The 20,825-nt window shown below is 45.9% G+C and overlaps 2 protein-coding genes across 3 annotated transcripts; one reads left to right on the forward strand and one right to left on the reverse strand.

The window, feature by feature from the left end:
* Positions 1-2,972: 2,972 nt before the first annotated feature.
* NFS1 (NFS1 cysteine desulfurase) lies at positions 2,973-17,935 on the reverse strand. Its single transcript, XM_033074688.1, has 13 exons — positions 17,779-17,935; positions 17,615-17,682; positions 16,813-16,929; positions 15,384-15,467; positions 14,567-14,719; positions 13,539-13,632; positions 10,861-10,995; positions 9,328-9,485; positions 7,835-7,940; positions 7,584-7,665; positions 5,623-5,706; positions 5,408-5,497; positions 2,973-4,786 (listed from the first exon to the last, which is right to left on the reverse strand). Exons 1-13 carry the CDS (start codon positions 17,909-17,911, stop codon positions 4,723-4,725), a joined length of 1,368 nt encoding a protein of 455 aa, XP_032930579.1. The 5' UTR covers positions 17,912-17,935; the 3' UTR covers positions 2,973-4,722.
* A 16-nt stretch (positions 17,936-17,951) lies between these two features.
* Positions 17,952-20,451, forward strand: ROMO1 (reactive oxygen species modulator 1). 2 transcript variants are annotated; one of them, XM_033074690.2, is made up of 3 exons: positions 17,952-18,015; positions 18,580-18,710; positions 20,262-20,451. In XM_033074690.2, the coding sequence occupies exons 2-3, from the start codon at positions 18,580-18,582 to the stop codon at positions 20,368-20,370; spliced, it is 240 nt and encodes a 79-aa protein (XP_032930581.1). In that variant the 5' UTR covers positions 17,952-18,015; the 3' UTR covers positions 20,371-20,451. The 2 variants fall into 2 exon arrangements, with proteins under 2 accessions (XP_032930581.1, XP_032930582.1); XM_033074691.2 differs by lacking the exon at positions 17,952-18,015 and adding an exon at positions 18,106-18,439.
* Positions 20,452-20,825: the final 374 nt, after the last annotated feature.

The following is a 20,825-nucleotide window of genomic DNA, read 5'->3' on the forward strand; positions in this document are numbered from 1 at the left end:
AGGTGGCCTGTAGCAGACCACCACTGTAAAGTCACCTCTCCCTGCCTTCCATTTACAATAATTTCATGATTACAAGCCACACCATTTTGACTAAAATTTTGCTCCCAAACCAGAAGTGAGGCGTACATTCAGGAGTGGCCAATATATGAACAAATTTTGGAAATTTCCCAACCTGGAAGTCCGAGCCAGCAGTGGCCACAGGCAGCGGGGCAGTGGCGATGCAGCAGCAGCGCTGCCCAGCCCCGGGGGGCACGGCAGTGGCACCAGCCGGGCACGCCGTTCTCCCTCCTCCCGGCGGCAATGGCCAGGCACACCCCTCTCCCTCTTCCCGGCGGCACTGGCCAGGCACGCCGCTCCCCTGCCTCCCGGCGGCAGCAGCGAGCAGGGCTGAGGCCGCTCCCTGGCAGCCGCCCTGAGCAGGGCTGAACCAGTAAACCCCGACATCCCGCGATTCTGTTACTATTTGGCAACTTTGTTGCACACGAATCCTCGCTGTGAACGACAGAGCGGCTTATATTTGGGTGTGGCTTGTGTATGGACAAAGAACAAAATGTTTGCCAACACCCAGAGATGCGGCTTATACTCAGTGCGGCTTGTAATCGTGAAATTACTGTAATCCTGACTCCTAAACTCTCAGTCAGTTACCTCTTCATCCCCAGGTGGAGCTCCATGCACTCCTGCTGGTTATTTGCATAGAGAGCAACATTGCCTCTCTTCTCCCCTGCCTGCATCCTTCCATTTCAACCCTCCAGTCACAAGAGTCATCCCAGAGGTCTCCCTGTTGCCAGTAAGACCACAGCCCTGCAGGCACATGCATGGTTCTAACTGAGATACTCACTTCATGTGCCTTTGCTTTTTTCACTGGGTGAAGGGCAGAGCCTTGAGGAGTGGAGGGATCAGCCCAGGACCCAGTGCAGCAAATGGGAGAGCTCCCAGCTCAGAGAGATCCCAGCACAGGGAAGTCAATGCAAACCAGGAGAGCCCCAAGGGTGTCACTCAGGGCCACCGTTTACAGGGTCACAAGACATGGGTTTGAGTCATAACATTTCATCTTGGCCCCACTTCGGGTTAGAAACTTTCTTTGAAAGTGGGAGAACAAGAACATTATGCCATTCAGGGAAAAAAAAAAGTTTCCAAGGCTGTTCATTAAAAAATAAAAAAGTAAAAAAGCAAGACCTCATTGGACAGCACCAGTTCCTTGGAGCAGAGTTTCTGACAAGCTCAAGAGGAGCTGAACCCAAGAGCTGCTCATCAAAGCCAAGGCCTAGTGAACATTTTTCAGATCATGGTGCAGCCTGGGGGTGGGATGATGCACCACCATACATGGGCATCCAGTCCTAAGAGTGGGACAGACTGAGGTTCCCATCTCCCTAAGGCTTTAACTGCATTCAGTGAGGTACAGCTAGATGTTTCATTCTTGGTATTACAGTAGTTTCACGAATACAAGCCGCACGGATTATAAGCCGCACCCCCGGTGCCTCGACAATGTTGCTGTCTTTGTCAATAGATAAGCCGCACCCCGAATATTAGCCGCACTTTCGTTCGTCGTGAGAATCCGTGCGCAGCTTTCACAAATTGGCCAATTAGTAACAGGATCGCGGCATAGCGGGCTTTACTGGCTCGGGGCGGGGCCAGGAAGGCTCGGCCCGCTCATGGTTGCCGACGGGGCCGGGTGGCCCAGCTCAGCGCCACGGCTCGGCGGGGCTGGCCGGGTGGTACTGCCGCCGCCGCCGGGCTCGCTGGCCCCCCTCTCCCGTCAGCACCGGCCCGCTGCCGCGTTCGCTAGCCCCGCCGCCGGGCTCGCCGGCCGCGCCGCGCCGCGTTCGCTAGCCCCGCCGCCGGGCTCGCCGGCCGCGCCGCGCCGCGTTCCCTAGCCCCGCCGCCGGGCTCGCCGGCCGCGCCGCGCCGCGTTCCCTAGCCCCGCCGCCGGGCTCGCCGGCCGCGCCGCGCCGCGTTCCCTAGCCCCGCCGCCGGGCTCGCCGGCCGCGCCGCGTTCCCTAGCCCCGCCGCCGGGCTCGCTGGCCGCGCCGCGCCGCGTTCGCTAGCCCCGCCGCCGGGCTGCCGCCGCCGGGCTCGCCGGCCGCCCCCTCCCGTCTGCACCACCGCCGCGTTTCCTCGCCCTGGCCGGCACTGCAGGCCCCCGCACCGCCGGGCTCCCCCACGCTGCTGGCCCCGATTCTGCTGGGCTTCCCCCGCTGCCAGGCAGCCCCACCCGTCGGCCTTCCGGCTTCTGCCATGCTCCCCTGCACTGCTAGCCCCAGTTCTCCCGGCCTCACCTGCCCTGCTGGCCCGGGCTCTGCCGCCCCCCTGCCCTGCCCTGCTGGCTCAGGCTCTGCCACCCGCCCCCACACTGCTGGCCCCGCCTCTGCCAGGCTTTCCCACCTCTGCCGGGGCCGGCCGGGCTCCAGCTTGGCTTGGGGCTGCCGCGGGCTCTCACTTCCGTGTTGGCAGCTTTTAGAATTTTGTTAATGTATTAGCCGCCCCGGAATATTGGCCGCACTTCCGGGTTTCCACCAAAATTTTGGTCAAATTGGTGCGGCTTGTATTCATGAAATTACTGTACTTCTTTCTGTCATGGGGGAAGTATCTCCACTATACATTTTTCCTCATATTGTCCTATAAACATTTCAAATAAATATTTGTTCCTAGTATGAATGAGTTTCCCTAAGCTTTACATGTAGAATTTTTATTTTAAATCTTATCAAATAAAGAAGTGGTCAGAATCTTCAAGATTTGAGGTACTTTTTCCAAAATAACCACAATTTAAGCTATTTGAGTTTTAAAAAAATTTGCTCAGATCAGGCATTGAGTTTGAGAAGAATGACTCTTCAAAAGTCCATTGTCAACTCAATGACAGGGAACTTTTACCAGCATTTGCAGAAAAGTTTTTTCTGTTGTCTAATGAAAGCTGCAATTCAGCAACTTACTGATTGTCCTGCATGGTTCACGCAAAAAGGTGGATCTGAAAACACTGACAGTAACCAAGTTTAATTCTTATCTGTAATTTTTTATCATTCTCAAAACACAAAGAACAATTCATAAACATGTATTTCTAAAACATGCTAGGAAAGCATGTTATCACATGCTTAATCCAGAAAATATACGTGGCCCAAAGACGAAATAGAGTACATACAACACCGCTAAAACGCACTTATGCATATGGTAGTTTAAAAAATATTGTGATGAAGTATAAGGTGCAGCACTACAATATTAAAACTGCTAAAGCTAGTCATTTCAAATAGAACAACCAAGGATTAGCTTTGCATTACAAACAATGAAATCTGTCTTTAGTAACAAAAAAAATGCACAAGTTTCGGTAACACAATTCACTTTGTGAGATTCAGCTTCAGCTTTTACACGACACGGTTGATCCTCGAGGTAGGTTCCATCCCAAACTGAAGGTGAACATATTGTCTATGGGGTATACCAAATTCAACAGCTAACACAGCATCCATCAATCAACACAACTAATTTGAGAGCTCTTTGTTTATGCACTGAATAAAAGGCACTTTGCCATACACGGTAAGGTTTCTTACTGGAAATATCACCGAAGATAAGAAAGGAGAAACACTGATATGAAATGATCTCATCAAACCCTTTTTAACAGATACTTCCCCTGGCATGTGCAGGGAACAGATTCCCATGCGAATCTCCAGTCAGACAGTACATTCTTGAGACAAAGAAAATTTCAGTGCCAGGTGTTCTTATCTCCAGACAAAATAAACAGGCTGAGCTGGGCAGACTCCTTGCAGTGACAGAAATCAAGGATCCATAGGCAAACCAAGTAACACCAAAAGTCTCATGACAAGAGGAGAAAAAAAAAACAAAACAAGAAAAAAAACCCCAAACCCCACACTGCCTTAATACATTGTACTATGTCTGCTCTCCCCACCACCTCTACCACTCGTAATCCCACCTAACTGGTGCTGCCACCAAAGCTGACATATTCTGCCTATCCGCTCCCCCAGTCATTCAAGTTTTCTTTCCTCACTGAGAAACAATTGCATGGAAATAACCCAATGGAGGGGACAGCAAAGTGCATCACGATTGTATCATAAACTCTGGAACATAGAAGAATCTTTTGGATTAATGCACACACACACACACAAAAAGATGCACACACACAAAAAAAAGGAAAATGAGCCAAAAATACTCAATTTCAGGAAAAAAAAAAGTTAACTGCACATACAACTTATCTATGAAGGCATATAGCCACACTGAGGCATCCCTTTCCTCCAGAGATCCAAGTGTTCTCCTATCTGAGAATTTCTTGCAGTACAAGGCATTTGAGAGGCAAAACGCAGTTGATGTTGCAGGACACCCACCTCAAACAGAACAAATTGGCAGCAGGTCTGTGGTGCAAACATAATAGTGACTTGAGGTGATTTACATTGAGAAGCAACCTCCTGCCAGAATTCAGTGGCCTGGGAATAACATTTCATTTTGATTTCATTTTCTCATTAGAAAACACATTTCTGAATAAATTACGTTTTAGCATAAATTTCTGTGTGTCAACAGAAACACAGTGAGTGTCGGATTAGCCTGCCTTTCTCCATGATAAAAACTAGTTTCATTTTTGGCTTCTTAGATTTTGTGGTCTGAAAGGGTAATTCTCCAGTCAAATTGCAAGTGTCAGAAAACAGAAGCGCTGCATAATTTGCCTAAGACTGTACAGAAAAATGCATTTTAATCCATATCTAGTCCATGGATAGCGATGCTTTCTCAGTGCTGAGTCCATTTAATGCTTTTGAGGTCAATTCCATCCTGCACCATTTCCCAGAGAGGGCTGTAAAGAAAAGGAGAAAACTGAGGGCTAGCTAAAATGCAAAGGACATCATCAACAATAATTAAACAGATTTTATCAATGACACAAGGAATTAGGAGATATCTATCTGCCTGTCTTGTCCTCTTGGAGGTCAGTGAGCTTCAGGTGATCAGCCCTCAACTGTGTTCTCAACCAAAAATACAAGAGATGAGAGGGAAACTGCTCCACCTCATTTCCTGCTCCCACTTTCAGCATAAAGCACTGGTGTCTCTGAGACGGAACCCTTTCTAGATGAGTCACCATTCTTTCAGTTTTACAGAATAAAACAACTTATCAATACATTAACTCAGTAATACCAGCTCTGGCTTAAAATCTCCTAAGAACTGCTCTATGTGCCTGCCCTACTCATATTCTTTCTCTGATAAAGGCAGGATCTGGGAAAAGGTTTGGTTTCAGGTTTGTTTCCTTAGAAGTTTGTCACTAATGTTAAAATCAGGCTCCTACCTACTTGGGGGACACTGTTGCTGATATAGAGAAACACCACCAGATCTCTGAAGCCAATACTTTCAACTAAGTAAATCCAATTCTTCCCATGATTATCACACCTAAGAAGTATTTGTGTTCAACAAGACAATGTCTCACCTCATTTCCCTCAGCCTCTTCACGTGCTGTATGCATTTCTGCACTGTATAATCCACTTCTTCTTCTGTAGTGAAACGACCAATGCCAAACCTAAAACAAAAGAAAATCATTAAGGAACTGAGTAACGAGCATGTGGAGGGGGTGGAACAAATACACCATTTACTCTTATCAGGAAAGAAAAATTTTTGGAAGCATTAGGGCAGACCACACCACACCTTATAGATGAGTGAGCCAAGTCTTCATCTGTTCCGATTGCCCGCAAAACATAGGAAGGCTCCAGAGAGGCTGATGTGCAAGCACTGGGAAAGGGAAGGCAGGGAAACGTCAGACTTTTACTTCATCTCCTCCAACACGGAACAGATCACCTACCCCTTTACAACACTCTGTATCAGCTTCCCCAGCCTCCTAGAAACCACAAGTGAATACAAGCAAGTAAAATGGTATTTCTGCTACTGAAGAAAAAAGAATAAAAGGGGCAGGCATTATCAATAAATGAGAGTAACAGATTAGGAGCATAAGGAAAGGAGAGAGAATACAGATAATACACAAGAATAAACAAAATGCCACATAGAGGCAGCAGGAATGCAGATTAAGAGGTAGTTGAAGTAGAGGCTGTGAAAAAAAGACAAAGACAGAAACTATCCAGAGAAGATAACACACCAGTAACATAAAAGGGAAAATAAAAGACTTCACAAGCTGCTGTTTGGAGCAGAACAAATAAAAGAAAGACAGTGCACAGAGGGATCTAGAGCAAGATGTTTGCAGTTGTCAACAGAGAGAGCTTCCACCTTGCAGCAGTACACAGAACTGGTTACACGCCGTGACTCAGTTTTTACTGCCAACTGGAGAGCTGTAAACAGCTCCCCAGTGCACAAAGTAAAGACACAGAAGAGATCTTCACATTACAGAAGTGTTTGTCTTAAGGGATGATCATGTGAAGACTTGTTCTTCCAGCTCATAGTGCTAACCAGCTTCTAATTAGGATATGCTGACCACTTTGTTCTCAAAGGTGAGAGAAGGAGAGGAGGGGCATCCTTACACTCTACTCATTTCGTCATGAACATCAGGTTTGTCTTGGTAACTGAATTACTCATCACTCCTGTAGTCAGGATAGCTCCATAAAAGCACATGAAATTTTCTTTCTTGCTTTTGCATTTAACACAGGAACTATGAGCTGATTTACTTCACATATGTGCCCAGCCTCACTAATTGCAGTTAAAACCTGCCAAAGGACAGAAGCTGTTCAAATCTTGGTGGCCTTCAGAACAAAAGTGTCACCAGTACAAGTCAAGGCTACTCAAATAACCAGTTTGCAAGGTTGGTAGGTAGGAATTTCTGAGTTAGTTTTTGTGGTTTTGTGGGGGTCTTTTTGTTAGGATATTTTTGGTTGTTATTTTGTTTGGTTTTGTTTGTTGTTTTTTTCTTCAGGACAAGTAAATTTCACCTTCAGTTGAAATGTGTCACTTAAACACCACTGCAGAATGTACAGTAATTTCACGACTATAAGGCTCATCCTTTTGACTAAAATTTTCACCCGAACCCGGAAGTGTGCCTTATAATCCAGTGTGCCTTATATGATGTACAAAGTTGCGACATTTGCCACCCCGGAAGTGTGAGCCATGAGTCGTGGGGGGAGCCAGCAGTGCTGCGGCAGCCGGGTGGAGGCGGGCCTGGAGGCCCATGGCTGCCGGGTGGGGGTGGGCCCAGGGGCCCGCGGCACCGCCCCTGCCAGGTGGAGGGGGCCTGGGGGCCCACGGCACCACCCCTCCCGGGTTCAGGCAGGCCCGGGGACCCATAGCTGCTGGGTGGAGGCAGGCCCGGGAGCCCATGGCTGCCAGGTTGAGGCGGGGCCTCGGCCAGCAACCGCGCAGGAGGAGCTGGGGGCAGAGCCTCGCTGCAAAAAAAAAGTGCGCCCTATAGTCCGGTGCACCTCATATGATCTACAAAGTTGCGAATTTTGCCGACTCCTTGGGGTGCGCCTTATAGTCCAGTGCGCCTTATGGTCATGAAATTACTGTAATCAATGTCAGGCTGACTCATTAACTGAATATACAATTCAACTGACTCAGTAACTGAAATATGGGGCAAAGAGGAGACTACTACTTAGCTTTTACCTTCATTAGCAGATGCTGTTTTCTCTCAAAAATACACTATTTTTCCCATACATTCCACATACCTTCCTGAAGACAGAGCCACATCTTTCAGAGCCATCAGAAGACTCTCCCCTTCCACATATGCAAAAGATAAATTGATGCATCCTACATACAAAAAATGAAATACAAAAAAGAATCCATCAACTAAAATCTCAGGCAAATTGCTCCCTGTAAGGCAGGACTTGCACCATGTGCTCAAGTGCATTATTCAGCCACAGCCATTAACACCAAGGAGCCAGATAGTACAAAGGGCTCCAAATTTTGCTTGAGTTACCTGGATAACGATCCTTTTGATCTCCATTCATCACCACATCAGGAACTTCACTCATTATTTTTGTAACCAGTCGTTCTGCCAGCTGGGAGATTCGCTTATGGTCATACTAGCAGAGAAACCAGAAAAGACACAAATAATAAACACAGTACAGTCTGACCACACTCAAACTGCTTCATGTCACTAGCTGCAAGCAGAAGTAACTGGGTTTGGCCAGAAAATGTAAAGAACACAGCTGAAACTTAAACTGTCAAACTTTTCCCACTCTAGATACTGTTTTAAAAGATAATAACTCCTTGGCTCCTAGCTAGCTCAGTCTTCATAAATGTTTCAAACTATTCTGAAAGTTCCACATACATAAGCTGCCAAACTGACATTCATTAAAGCACTGAGTTCTTTGGGTTTAAAGACAAGTTAGGCAATGCAGAAGATGATGCACTTTGCAACAAGACAGGGCACCTATTACAGCAAGTGCCTCTTATTTCCTAGGAGCTCTCGATTTATCCCACAGTAAGACAGACTTTCAAATTACTATGAACTCAGCTTTTACAATAAGTAACCTGCATGGTGAAAACTGCCCACATGAAATGTCTTGATCTGGACTGATAAATGAGGTCATTTATACCAAAAAAGCAGTAAGGTCTAAGATCAGCTTTGGCACACAGAACTGGCCACACACACATGCAATTCATGTTTGTTTACACCTGAACAAGTTAAAAGAAAACCAGGCTAGCTCCAACACCAATTGGTTTTAAAACGCCTTAATTCTGTCAAGCAAGGAGAAGAATCTAAATCTGAGGCTTGTGCAGAATTCAGACTCTGCAGGTTCCCTAGCCTCAATTTCCATAACCACACAGCTCAGATGGTGGAATTCTGCCTGTCTCCTGGAAAGAAGCTTGATCCTTTGGGTGCAGATATCTGGCCTATGCATCCCATTGTCACTGTAAGTATTTTTTACATTCCAGCTGTAAGGAAGGCATTGGTGCCACAAACCAATGTAAGAGCATACAGAGGCTCCAACACCAGACCTAGCAAGTAAACTTTACTGTCCAAGTTAAATTCTTAGTTGCAAAGCTGCAGAAACTTGAACTTATACTTAATAGTTACTATACATATAATAATATATAATAATGGACTGAGAAGTCTTATTTTACAATATACATTACATAAACATGACAGTCATTTCAAAGATGCTGCTGTGCACAATGGAGAAGTAAATACAAGCACATAAAAGCCATATTTCACTAAAACTGTCAATTGTAGCCTTGTTGTAGAAAACTATGACTCAACCACTTCAAGAGAAAATAAACTTTAGAAAGAACTTACAATTACCCAAAAACATCCCTTAAATTCTCAAAATATTCACTTAATGCTAAAACATGAGAATCAAATTTAATTCAGTTACATGGATGCAAAAAGACCTAAGGAATTCAAGACCTAAATGGTGCTGTTAGAGTATTTTCCGGAACCCAGGACAAGAGTCTTGTTGCACATACCTCCATCTCTTGCTGCGCCACTTCACATGCTGCCCCCAGTCCCACTGCTAGAGGTGTGGGCACAGTCCCAGACCGCAATCCTCTCTCCTGGCCACCCCCACTCTGCAGGGGTTCCAGCCTGACGCGTGGTCGGCGGCGAACATAGAGAGCACCAACCCCTTGGAAGCAAGGAAAGCTGTTTTACCATATGCCCAGGAAAAAATAATAAATCTGAAATTATGAACAGGGACTCTAAGCTTTGGTAGCATTCCTTATTTCCACAGCAAACACACACGTGGACACTTAACTGGACACAAATAAAGCTAACAAGTTCAGTATTATTTTCTAGGAAATAGGTGTTGGTCCCCAGTGATCATGTTCAGGCTCAGAGAGCTTCAGCCATGGGAGCTCAGTTTCTTCCACTCTGCTTCAGTCACCCAACGACTCAGCACTTCCCTTCCTTCCCACAATTCCTGTACACAGCTGAAGTTCACCCCCTTGCACTGAAGTTTTTATGTGCATTCACTAATGTTCTCGTACTGACTTCCAAATTCTTTCCACGGCCAGCACCAGTACCAGGAGCCCTCTCCCTTTCTTCTCATTAGGAAGATTCATTAGTGGCAACAATTTTCAGCAGGTGGATTAGATGAGCCAGTTTTGCTAGTCCATCAATTTAATGTTCTACCCTCCTCCTCTAGAACCCAAATTTTCACGTCTTCAAGTGCCCTGGTACACTTAAGGAGTGACTGTCAACACAGGAAGGACAGCTGCAACTCCCAGACATAACAAACGGTGAAAATTTATGTCTGTCATCTGTGCAAAATTACTTAGCTCTTGTCCAGAGATAATGTCTTCAGCTCTCAGCAGAACTCATACAGAAAAAAAATGCTGAAAAGTAAGAATTTTGTCTTTTGTTTCCAAATGGCACATAACATACAGCAAACCTGATTTCTGGCTCTCTAACACCCACTGTCACAAACAAAAAGGACCTTGACTTTTGGACTTTTAGTATTTGTGAGTCAACCAGAAAAATCCATAACTGGGTATTAAACCCCATTCTGCAAAGACAATGCACAAATGGAGTTGGGGGAATGAAGCCACTGGAAGTAGAAAAAAACTAAAAATCACCATTTAGTTACCTTTTTGGTCTCCTTTTTGCAAGTCACACTCTGGTCTAAACTTTGCCCTATAACCAAGTGATTTCATTTCAATCATTTCAGCATTGCTTCTGCTTCACACCAAGCAGATGACTCCTGAAAACCCCACTACTGTAATGCTTCCACCACTATAATGCAACACCGTTTCTTCCTTCAGTGAAGCCACTTTAACCCATCTAGCACCGAAGATCCACTTACTGCAGCTCTACTCTGGCAGCACTGCCTAAGCTACTCTGAAGTCAGTCCAACACCACACAGAACAGTTTTTTACAGCTTAAGTAACTGACATTATGACAAATGGGTTTGACTTCACACCTCGTGTGTGTGAACCTACCTTGCTCATACCTTAAGGTAGGTATGGAAACAACAATTCCCTATAAAGCACCTCAGTGAATACCTTTAGGCCCATAAATTTTATGGCCACTGATGCTCATTAGGTCAATTTTCATGTTGTTGACGTCCATAGGAATTTTACCAATCGCTTGTGCAGCATCCGTGTGGAAGAAAACCTTATGTGCACGGCAGATCTCACCTGTAATAAAAACACCAAAGCAAAACCAGATTATCTTAACTAATTGCTACGATCCCAAGGATTTCAGCAATGGATCTAAAGCATCAGTGAATCTAAAACAACAGTAAGTTATTGAGGTATCTGAGGTGACAAAAGAAGAAATGGGGGTTGTGATGTTCCTTTTACAGTGAAGTGACTAAACTGTGCAGGGGCTACTGTAGCTGATGCCTTGGCACAGGTTTAGGCAGGTAAGACTACAGTGAATTTCTTCAGTTGAGAAGTTAAAAAGTGTTCTGTTAAGAATTGAGATTATTTCCAAGACCACACCTAACAAGTTTAAGAATAAATGGTTGCATGGAATATCAAAGTCTCCACACAGGAATGACTCCACAGTTGGAAAAATTGTTTTTTCTTGGTTCTTTTTCTTCTAAATGTCCAATACAATCTAGCCTTCCTTTCAAGTTTGTATTTGCCATGTATTTTTATGTCATTTCCTCTATATTCCAAGTTTTCCAACACTCAGCTTCAAGAACATTTTCAGAATTGTATCACACACACTATGACCACCTGAAGTAAATTGAGCCTGACTAGAACATCACTACACTAAAATATATGAAGGGACAAAATAATGTATTTTGAAGGGGCAGTAAAAGTAACTATTACTTATTTTTGTCACCAAAAAAATCACAATGCATCATCCACAGAACCTGCACAGCTGCATCCAAGACCTGTCCTCTGTGCAAGAGCTTCAACATGATACTTCCCAGGATAAGTAACCCTCCTCATCCAGCAAGGTCAGGCCACAGGCAATAGCAGGCCACATGGTAACAGGGCCTCAGGCCTGGCCTGTTGAACCTGTTATCAAGGTGTTTTGAGAACATACTGGGGGAACTAGAGCTGGCACCAGCTGTCTCTGACATTTAAATACGGGACCATAATAAGGACCTTGACAGTATAAGCACAGGAGGAAAATAAAAATCCTTGGGTCTATAAGCAACTTGCTGAGGTCAAACGCTTGTCAACGAAGAAACGAACCTTGAAAAATCTTGACAAAAATGCTGCTTTGAGCTTAATGAAGAAAAAAAAATGCAGCAGCTAAGCAAGAGGAAAATCAGGTGCACAAGATGCCTGCCACAGCCTAAGAAAACAATACCCTATGGAGTATCTACTCCAGAGGAGAGCCAAAGGCAAAACATTATCTAAAAACTCAAACATCTTATGAAAGGAAATCTTGAAAATGAAGGTGTGCTGGATTTGGCTGGGGTAGGGCTAACTTTCTCCACAGTGGCTAGTACAGGGCTGTGTGTTGGATTTGTGCTGAACACAATGATGTTTAGAGAGATGTTTCTGATATTGCTGACCAGGGCTTGCACAGAGCCAAGGGCTCTTCTGCCCCTCGAACAGCCATGCTGGCAAGAGGGCTGGGAGTACGTGGGAGGCTGGGAGGAGACACAGCCAAGACAGGTGACCCAAATTTACCAAAGGGACATTCCAGACCATATGACATAGGTCATACACATTCAGTATAGAAAGCTGGGAGGAAGAAGGTGGAAGGGGGAGACGTTTGGTGATGGTTTGTGTTCCCAAGTCACCACTGTGTGGGATGGGGCCCTGCTCTCCTGGAGGTGGACAAACACTTGCCTGCCCACGGGAAGCAGTATATATAATTCCTTGTTTTTCTTTGCTTGTGTGCATGGTTTTTGCTTTCCATATTAAACTGTCTTGATCTCAACCCGTGAGTTTCCTAGCTTTTACCATTCTGGTTATCTCCCCAGTCCTGCTGGTGGAGGAGTGAGTGAGCAGCTGCAAGGTGCTTGATTGCCAGCTAGGGTGAAACCAGGACAGAAAGGGTGTATGTTTTGCTACACATCACAGGAAACTTTATCAATAAAGCATCTGGGATCCAGGACCTGGAGCATCATCAGGGAGGCAACTGTTCACCCTCCTTGCTCCAACAACCATGGTTCTCCAAGGTGTCCCTTCCTCTGCTCTGAGGTCCCTGTCACTCCACCTGCTGGCTCAGAGCCTGGTTCACTCTCTCCCTCCCTCCTGTTCCAGAAGCGTAGCTCTTCAGTGGCCTTTTGGCCTACAAAGGAATTGTTCATGACTATATACGACAATACTGGGGGAAGGATTGTCCAAGTGTGGTGCTCACCATCCTCTCCCACTCCTGCACATTTCTCCTCTAAACACTGTAAGTCCTCACTAAATCATTATAGTATACAAACTCAATTTTGGCCAGTTATTCTGCACAATTTTTTCATCCATCATAAAATCCAATGAATCGCAGCTGATCCATCCAGAGCAATGATTGCTGCAATGCTCACCATAAAGGTACTGAATTTCATTCTCATTTCCCTTTTGAAATCAGTTTTTATTTGGGACAGCAGTATTATTTATTTCTATTACATTTTTTTATTTTAAAATATTTATGTTATTATTTTTTCCTTAGCTATATTACACCTGATCTTTTAGGTGCATCAGTACCATTTGAGGATGAAAACATTAATTAAAATGAAGCAGAAGCAACCTTAGCTGGTATCTAGAAGCCACAGTGTACTTACCAATGTCATGAATTGGCTGCTTTACTCCTATTTCATTATTTACAGTCATTACAGAAACCAAACTTGTATCTGGCTGGAATGCAGCCTCCAGCTCCTGGTGAAAGATTAAGAGTGACAGAAGTTGTGATTAACAGAAAAGCAGGATTCCTGTGCACATCTTCAATTTACCAGCAACTCAACCATCAGTCCCTCACTGACAACAAACACCTGGGGTTCTGTAAAACAGCCCTGGGGAGAACACTAACCCATGTGAACATTAAATGCCTGTAGGAAGAGGAGTGAATCAATTGTGTTTCGGCATGTCCTAACCCTTTGGTGCACCTGCCACCCCACTTGATTAAATCAAATCTTAAGAGGCTTTGTTGTATCCCGTAAATTTCTCTGAACTCTTTTCTTTAATGAGTTAATCATCCACAGAACAGCTTACGCTTCTTCTAGCCAAGGTGAGGCTGGTTGTAAAGGAACTGGTCTTTTTACCAAAGTCACATCACACCTGCAGCAACATGTTCAGAAAACATGATTCATTATTGTGCCCACAGGCTGATCCTTCAGTCCTATCACACACACCACCACTCTCCATGGCAGGTGAGGGACTGGGAATAAAATTGTTGCTGACCTGGGCTACAGGATGTCAATGATGAACTAAAATCATACAGCTTCTACATCTCAGGGCTGCAGCCAGTACATACAGAAGGGGTGGCTCATGGACAGCCATAGGAAGTAACGTAATCACTGAGACAATGCCTCAAGTACTGGGTTCTTTATAGGGTATACAACAGCTCCACCTGCACAGCAGCAGCTCAACAATGGATTAGGAGGTGGATGTTTTGGTTGAGAAAAAGTGTAGGGCATTACACAGAACAGAAAATCCTTCCCCAGATCTGACAGATTTGACTATGATTCTCATTCTACTTCATGATATTTATGATCCTTTCTTATTTTTCATCTAGAGGACACAAGGTTTTGAGCATCAATTTGAAGCAAAAACTTTTTTTATTTTTAGTTTCTTTCTGTCAGAAACAACTTACCTTCAGATCTATAAGCCCATTTTTTTTAACAGGTAGATAGGTGATGCGAAAACCTTCTGTTTCCAGGGAACGACAAGAATCCAACACACATTTGTGCTCTGTTTGTGTAGTAATGATATGCTTTTTTCTGGACTTATAGAACCTTGCAACACCCTGTCAAGCACAGTCCATGAAAAAGAAATTAGCTACTGAAGAAAGCAGGCACTACACAGTATGATTGGAAATAAAGAAATTACTACCTATATATCATTCATTTAGACCTTTCCTGTGTGACCCAGGTCATGAATCTAAAAGGTAATAATCCACATAATCCACAACACATATCTCCATCAGCACCTGCTTTTCAAAGCATCTCACTTCTTAAAAACTCTGTGAAAATGTTTATTACTGTTAAGCTGTAGAAGCTATTAACCAAAGCATTTTTTGAAAACTTTTGCAGTGGAGTCATAAACACCGAGAAGTCTGAACAACCACATACTATACACACAACCTAATCTTCATCAGAAGACAGTTTCTAATCCGCATGTCCACTGTATTTTGCAATAAAGATTTTAATTATATAAGCAGAAGGCCTGTACTTGGTGTTTGCAAGATAAACATGAAATATTTTACACTGCCCTCAAAATCATGTCCTGGGCACTACAACACTCATCCATGTATTTCCTCCACGTATGTAAGAGAGTATCACAAAAAGTGAATCCAGAAATGCAAATATGTTTTACTCCAACATCTTAACATTTAAATTGTTGAGAGATGCATACAGTTCTTAAATACATAATTTTAACATAATTAATAAGAATTAGTATAAACCTTTTACCTTAATTGCCATATTATTAGATTCTGTTGCACCACTGGTAAATATAATTTCCCGTGAATCAGCTCCTATTAAGTTTGCAACTTGCTGTTTAAAAAGAATACAAATTTGACTTGTTGAGAAAACATACAATGAATTCACTACAGCAAAATACATGTGAAATGTTTTCAAGAATGCTCTTTTGATCTTCAAAAGGATTATAGCTGGTACCTAACAGTTATGCTACAAATAGTCTAAATATCCGCATAATAAAATACACAAGGAATCCACAGTCATTAGGAGTGGTATTAAGCATTAATCTGTTATAAAAGAGAAAAAAGCTTAAGTAGACAAAACCCCATTACACATTACTTCAAAAAAAAAATTAGTAACACCCTTATCTAAGATTAGAAGAATGATAAAATATGAAGTTAGTCCAATGACAGCAGCAACATGCTTGTGACACCAGGAACCCAAAAATACTGAGGCAATTTTAACTTAAAGTACTGGTCCATTGGTCCATAATGCCATTTCCATTACACTAATTTCATTGTTGGAGCAACTGTCAGCTTCTGCACCTGGGACTGGACAACCCTGGGTGTCCAGATAGATTTGGGAACAAGAGGTTGGAGAGCAGCACCACAGAAACCTGAGAGTTTGGGCTGAGGGTAAGTGGAACAGGAGCCAGCAATGCCCTGGCAGCCCCAAGGGCCAGCCCTGTCCTGGGGGACATCAGGCCCAGCATGGGGTGACTGTCCTGCTCTGCTCTGCTCTGCACTGGGGTGGACTCACCTCGAGTCCTGGGGGCAGTTTGGGGCAAAGTCTATACAAGGATATTAAGTTACTAGAGATCATCCAGAGGAGGGCCATGAAATGGTTAAAGGCCCAGAGGAGAGTCTGTAAAACAAACAGTTGGGGTCATTTGGTTCTTTCAGTCTGAAGAAGAGAAAGCTGAGGTCAGACCTCACTGGGGGTTGCAGCTTCCTCATGAGGGGCAGCAGAGAGGCAGCTCTCTGCTCGGTGTCCAGTGATAGGGCCTGAGGGAACAGATAGAGTTGTGTCAGGGGAAGTGTAGGCTGGATATTAGGAAAAAAATTTTTTACCCAGAAGGTGGTTAGGCACTGGAACAGGTTCCCTGAGGAAGCGGCTACAGCCTTAAGCCTGCCATAGTTCAAGGAGTGTTTGGACAGTGCTCTCAGGTACATGGTGGGATTGTTGGGGTATCCTGTGCAGGGCCAGATGGACTTGATGATCCTTCCAACTTGAAATATTCTATGATTCTATCTTTTTGTGCAATAAATGTACTAAAACTACAGCTAAGCAGAGAGGAAGCTGCTAAATCCAGTCCACAGAGAACGGGGGTTTTTTCCTCTTTTTTTTTTAAAGGTCTTTTGTCTCTGATTTTCCTCAGCAACAGGAAAACCAACACAACCGTGGAGAGCCAAAGACTCACCCGCCTCGCATTCTCCATGGCAGCCTCGCTCTCCCAGCCGTAGGCATGGGTCCTGGAGTGGGGGTTGCCATAGTAGGCCGTCAGGTATGGGAGCATGCTGTCCAGCACTCTGGGATCCTGTGGAACACAAAGCACCCAGCCTTAGAAAAGGAGAAGGGAAACCGTATCTGTTCCCTCTGGACATGCCCTCTTGCAACAGCATCAGCAGCACTTCTGTTGCAGTGTCTTGCTTTAGCTTAGGCCTGACCTTGAAAACTTGAGGCTATTACATGTTATGTGTAACACAAGTATTCAGCACTTATGTTCTGTGAATGTAACCCTAAAGATCAAAGAAAAACAGCACCATTTGAGAAAATCATGACCGGTTTGGGTTGGAAAAGCCTTTAAAGCTTATCTTGTCCCACGGCCCTGCCACGGACGGGGACATACCTTCCACTAGATCAGGTCACTTCAAGCCCCATCTACTCTCTTTTCCTCTGACCAGAAAAAATACAAATCTTAAAATGTTAAGGAAAACGTCATATAAGTATTTTGGTTGGATTCCCTTACTGCTTCTCTCAACTGTCCCCACTCCCGCAGGGGTCGGTGAGCTCCCGCCCTGCGACGCTGGGGCTGCCCATCCAGGGGGCTGCCTGGCGCAGCTACAGCTCTTCCGGGGGCTGCCCGGCGGCCCTGCAGTGACAGGGACAGCTTGTGCCGCCTCTATCCCCCACGGCAGCTCGGAACACAGGCGATCGCTCGGGTGAGAGAACCAGGAGCGTGGGGACCCTGCTCTGCGTCCCGTGCTCGGTGCGGCCCTTACCAGCGGGGTGGTGGCCTGGACATCCATGTAAAGCGGCCGAGGAGCACCGCCGCCATCGCTGGTTCGCTCTGAGGGGAAAAGAGAGGGAAAGCTTCTGTCAGGGGCTGGCAGGAGCAGGGGAATATCCCTACGCGGACAGGGGCTCTGCCTGACAACGGCCTTACCTGGTCCTGGTCCCGGTCCCGGTCCCGGTCCCGATTCCGATCCCAGTCCCAGTCCAGGTCCTGGTCCCCCCGCCCGGAGCCGCCGAGGGGCTCGCTGGCCTCTCAGGGCGGCCAAGCGTCGCCACAGCAGCATGGCGCGCGCCGGGCACAGCGCGGCCGTCCCCGCCCCTTCCGGTCCGTCACGGCACGCGCCGGAAGCGGGGCCAGGCTGGCGGAGGCACGGTGCGGCCTAGCGAGGTACGGGCAGGGCAGGGCAGGGCAGCGGCTCGGGCCTGGGAATGGCGGCGGCCGGGGTGCTGATGAGGTGAAGCGCTCGCAGAGGACCCCGGTTCGCCCCCGACAGCTCTTGCGCCGGACGGCAGGCGATGGCTGTCGTTCCCGGGGCGTCCACGGCCTGAGCCTTTGCGCTGAGTCCCCGTCCTGGCCTCGGTCTCCTTAAGGGTGGGTTCACTGCCCGCTCCTCTGCCTCCCAGACCGGGGGCAGCCGGGAAGGACGGACCAGCAGCGGAGGCGCGGTCAGGTGCCCTGTGTGCTGCTCGCCAGAGACAGCACCCAGGGTGAGGCCCCGAAACGGCCTCCACAGCAACCACAGGGGCGCTTGCAGGAGCTTGTTGAGGGAAGATGAGGCCGTCGTTCCCTCCTTGTCCTTCCCACCTGACAGGCAAGGAAACAAGCCTGGGAGCCAGCACAACCTCCAGCGCTGCACGTGCGAGAAGCTCTGAGCTGCACGGGCCGGTTTGGTTATACAAGTCTGTTAGACAAAGCAGTAAATCGATGTGGGTATTGTCCTTTCTTTTTTAGATGCCTGTGACCGTGGGCCCGTATGGGCAGTCGCAGCCCAGCTGCTTTGACAGAATAAAGATGGGTTTCATGATGGGCTTTGCAGTGGGCATGGCTGCAGGAGCGCTGTTCGGCACATTTTCCTGCCTCAGGTACGCCAAGGAAATGGCTTCCACAGACAGGGGGTGACAGGGCGATAGAAATGGTTCTGCTCTGGGGTTGGGAAGGGATTGCGTCTGGTCCTGTGCCAGTCACATGAGTGGAACTTTGTCTGACTCCAGCTACTGCAGTAAGCTCTGGCCTCCAGCAGATGAATCTGGTGCTGACAGGGCATCACCTCTGGCTGCCCCATATGCTAGGAGGTCACAGTTTCATAGACCTTTTCTTGCCTCTTGTAAGGGGGGTTCATTGGGAAGCTGAGGTTGTGGAGGATCAGCTCCAGGAGGAACTGGATTAATTGTCTGTGCAGATACGTGTGTAGCCCTCTCCTGACCTTAAAACTTCCTGAGGTGCTCTGTAAGATCTCAGTGTCTGCATTGTGGTCCCTTTGCGTGTCCCGTGCCCTGCACAGAGGCAGTTACCAAGCTGACCCTGAGTCTGAATGGCAGGAGTGTAGGTAGAACATGGCTGGCATTGGCACAGTCCCACTGTACAATGGAGAAGGGCAATATTCCACCTTCTCCTGAGGCTTGCCAGCATGCTGACATGAAAACAAGCTGTGCTTGCTGCTTTGTTTGCTCTGGCACTGCTGACTGCCTTTGCACATTATCTAGGACAAAGAATCATTGAAGTCAGCTCTTTCATACTTTGCAGAACTCTTTCTGTTCAATAGTTTGTACCCGTCATTAAACATGGGCAATGATTGGGTAGTGAGATAAGGGAGGAAAAAGCACAAATCCTAATCCAATGGGAGTTTGAAGTTTTCTAAGCTCTCTCAGTTCCCAGAGGGTAAGCAGCATGATGCTGGCAGAAGATACAGATTTAGAGAGAAGAACCAGTGAGAGTGGATCTGTTGTACTTGAATGACAGATACTTCTGCTGTTCCATTTTTAAGGGAAAATTTAATGTTTTAAGAGTGAAGTGCATGAAATTCCTTAGATCCTAAACTCACTGTAGTGCTTAAAAGCCAAATATTACAAGACCTTCTTGAGACAGAATAATTATTTTTGTTTTAGTCTGACCTCAGGTAAGTGAAAACTGGAGAACAGAAACACCTTTTGAAGTTTCTAGGCCTTTCAGGTGTCCCATATTAAAGAGTCAGCAGTAAATAGAAAGTTAATTTTAAATTTGTGATATTAAAAAAACTGTCACTGCAGCTGGAGAGGATGGCAGTACAACACCTCAGGTAACTCTTCTTGTACTCTGGCAAGTGAAATACTTGGACAGCATTTTTTTCCCGTATTAAGGGTATTTGGGAGAACAGGATGCAAACCTATTCCTACTAAAGGTGCGTCAGGAAGGTTCCACTGCTGGAAAAAAATACCCATGGGCCATTGGTGAGGGCCACCTAAGAGCCCCTGCAGTAGCACAGGCCACTGCTGCCAGTCTCTGGGGAGGCAGCAGCTGTACAATTGCACAGATTTAGACTGAAGAAGTGTTCAATTTACAACCATGAGCTGATTGTCTCAGATGTTTTCTGCTGCGTGTGTGTGACCTGTCAGATTTCAGCTTTTATATAATCCCTGTGGTTTTCTTTATCTCAGGATTGGCATGAGAGGACGAGAGCTGATGGGTGGAGTTGGCAAAACGATGATGCAAAGCGGTGGGACATTTGGGACATTCATGGCCATTGGTATGGGAATACGCTGCTGATCTGGAGCTTGGGATTTATCCCAGTGCCCCCATCCAGCCATTCCTCTGCTGTACAATAATAAAGTCTTTAGATACTTGGAAGTGAGAGCTCTTAATGAAACAGTACATTCCTACCCTCTGTGCTCTGCTGATTGTAAGCATGCTTTTGACAAAATTTCTACTTTCTTCCCATCTCTTACTCCCAAAGCAATGAGAATTAATAATCACTTTTACTACACTAAAGTTCCTGTTTTACAGATATAAGTACACCATACAAGTTTCACTCTTTGGCAGCTCACTGCCACGTGCATGTGGAGCTGCTGTGTTCCCTCATGCATTCCTGAGTCTAGGAAAGTTAAATGGTGGGTACTTCAGATTAACAATCAAATTTCTGTCCTCTTGCAAAAATAGGTGGGTTGAAGCTGGTCCCATTTCTGAGTTCCAAGTGTCATGGGCAGATGTAAGAGTAAGGGAGC

Source organism: Catharus ustulatus, chromosome 17 (genome assembly GCF_009819885.2).
Source record: "Catharus ustulatus isolate bCatUst1 chromosome 17, bCatUst1.pri.v2, whole genome shotgun sequence".
In the NCBI taxonomy this organism is placed as follows: domain Eukaryota; kingdom Metazoa; phylum Chordata; class Aves; order Passeriformes; family Turdidae; genus Catharus; species Catharus ustulatus.

What these genes read in the sequence shown, in the direction of transcription:
- NFS1 (XM_033074688.1), bottom strand. Translation starts at nt 17,911, where the DNA reads ATGCTGCTGTGGCGACGCTTGGCCGCCCTGAGAGGCCAGCGAGCCCCT. An exon ending in CTAATAATATGGCAATTAAG is followed by an intron (nt 14,720 to 15,383) that starts GTAAAAGGTTTA and finishes TGTGCTTGACAG; the next exon opens with GGTGTTGCAAGGTTCTATAA. An exon ending in AAGAGGCTGAGGGAAATGAG is followed by an intron (nt 4,787 to 5,407) that starts GTGAGACATTGT and finishes TTTTCTTTACAG; the next exon opens with CCCTCTCTGGGAAATGGTGC.
- ROMO1 (XM_033074690.2), top strand. Translation starts at nt 18,580, where the DNA reads ATGCCTGTGACCGTGGGCCCGTATGGGCAGTCGCAGCCCAGCTGCTTT. An exon ending in GGCACATTTTCCTGCCTCAG is followed by an intron (nt 18,711 to 20,261) that starts GTACGCCAAGGA and finishes TCTTTATCTCAG; the next exon opens with GATTGGCATGAGAGGACGAG.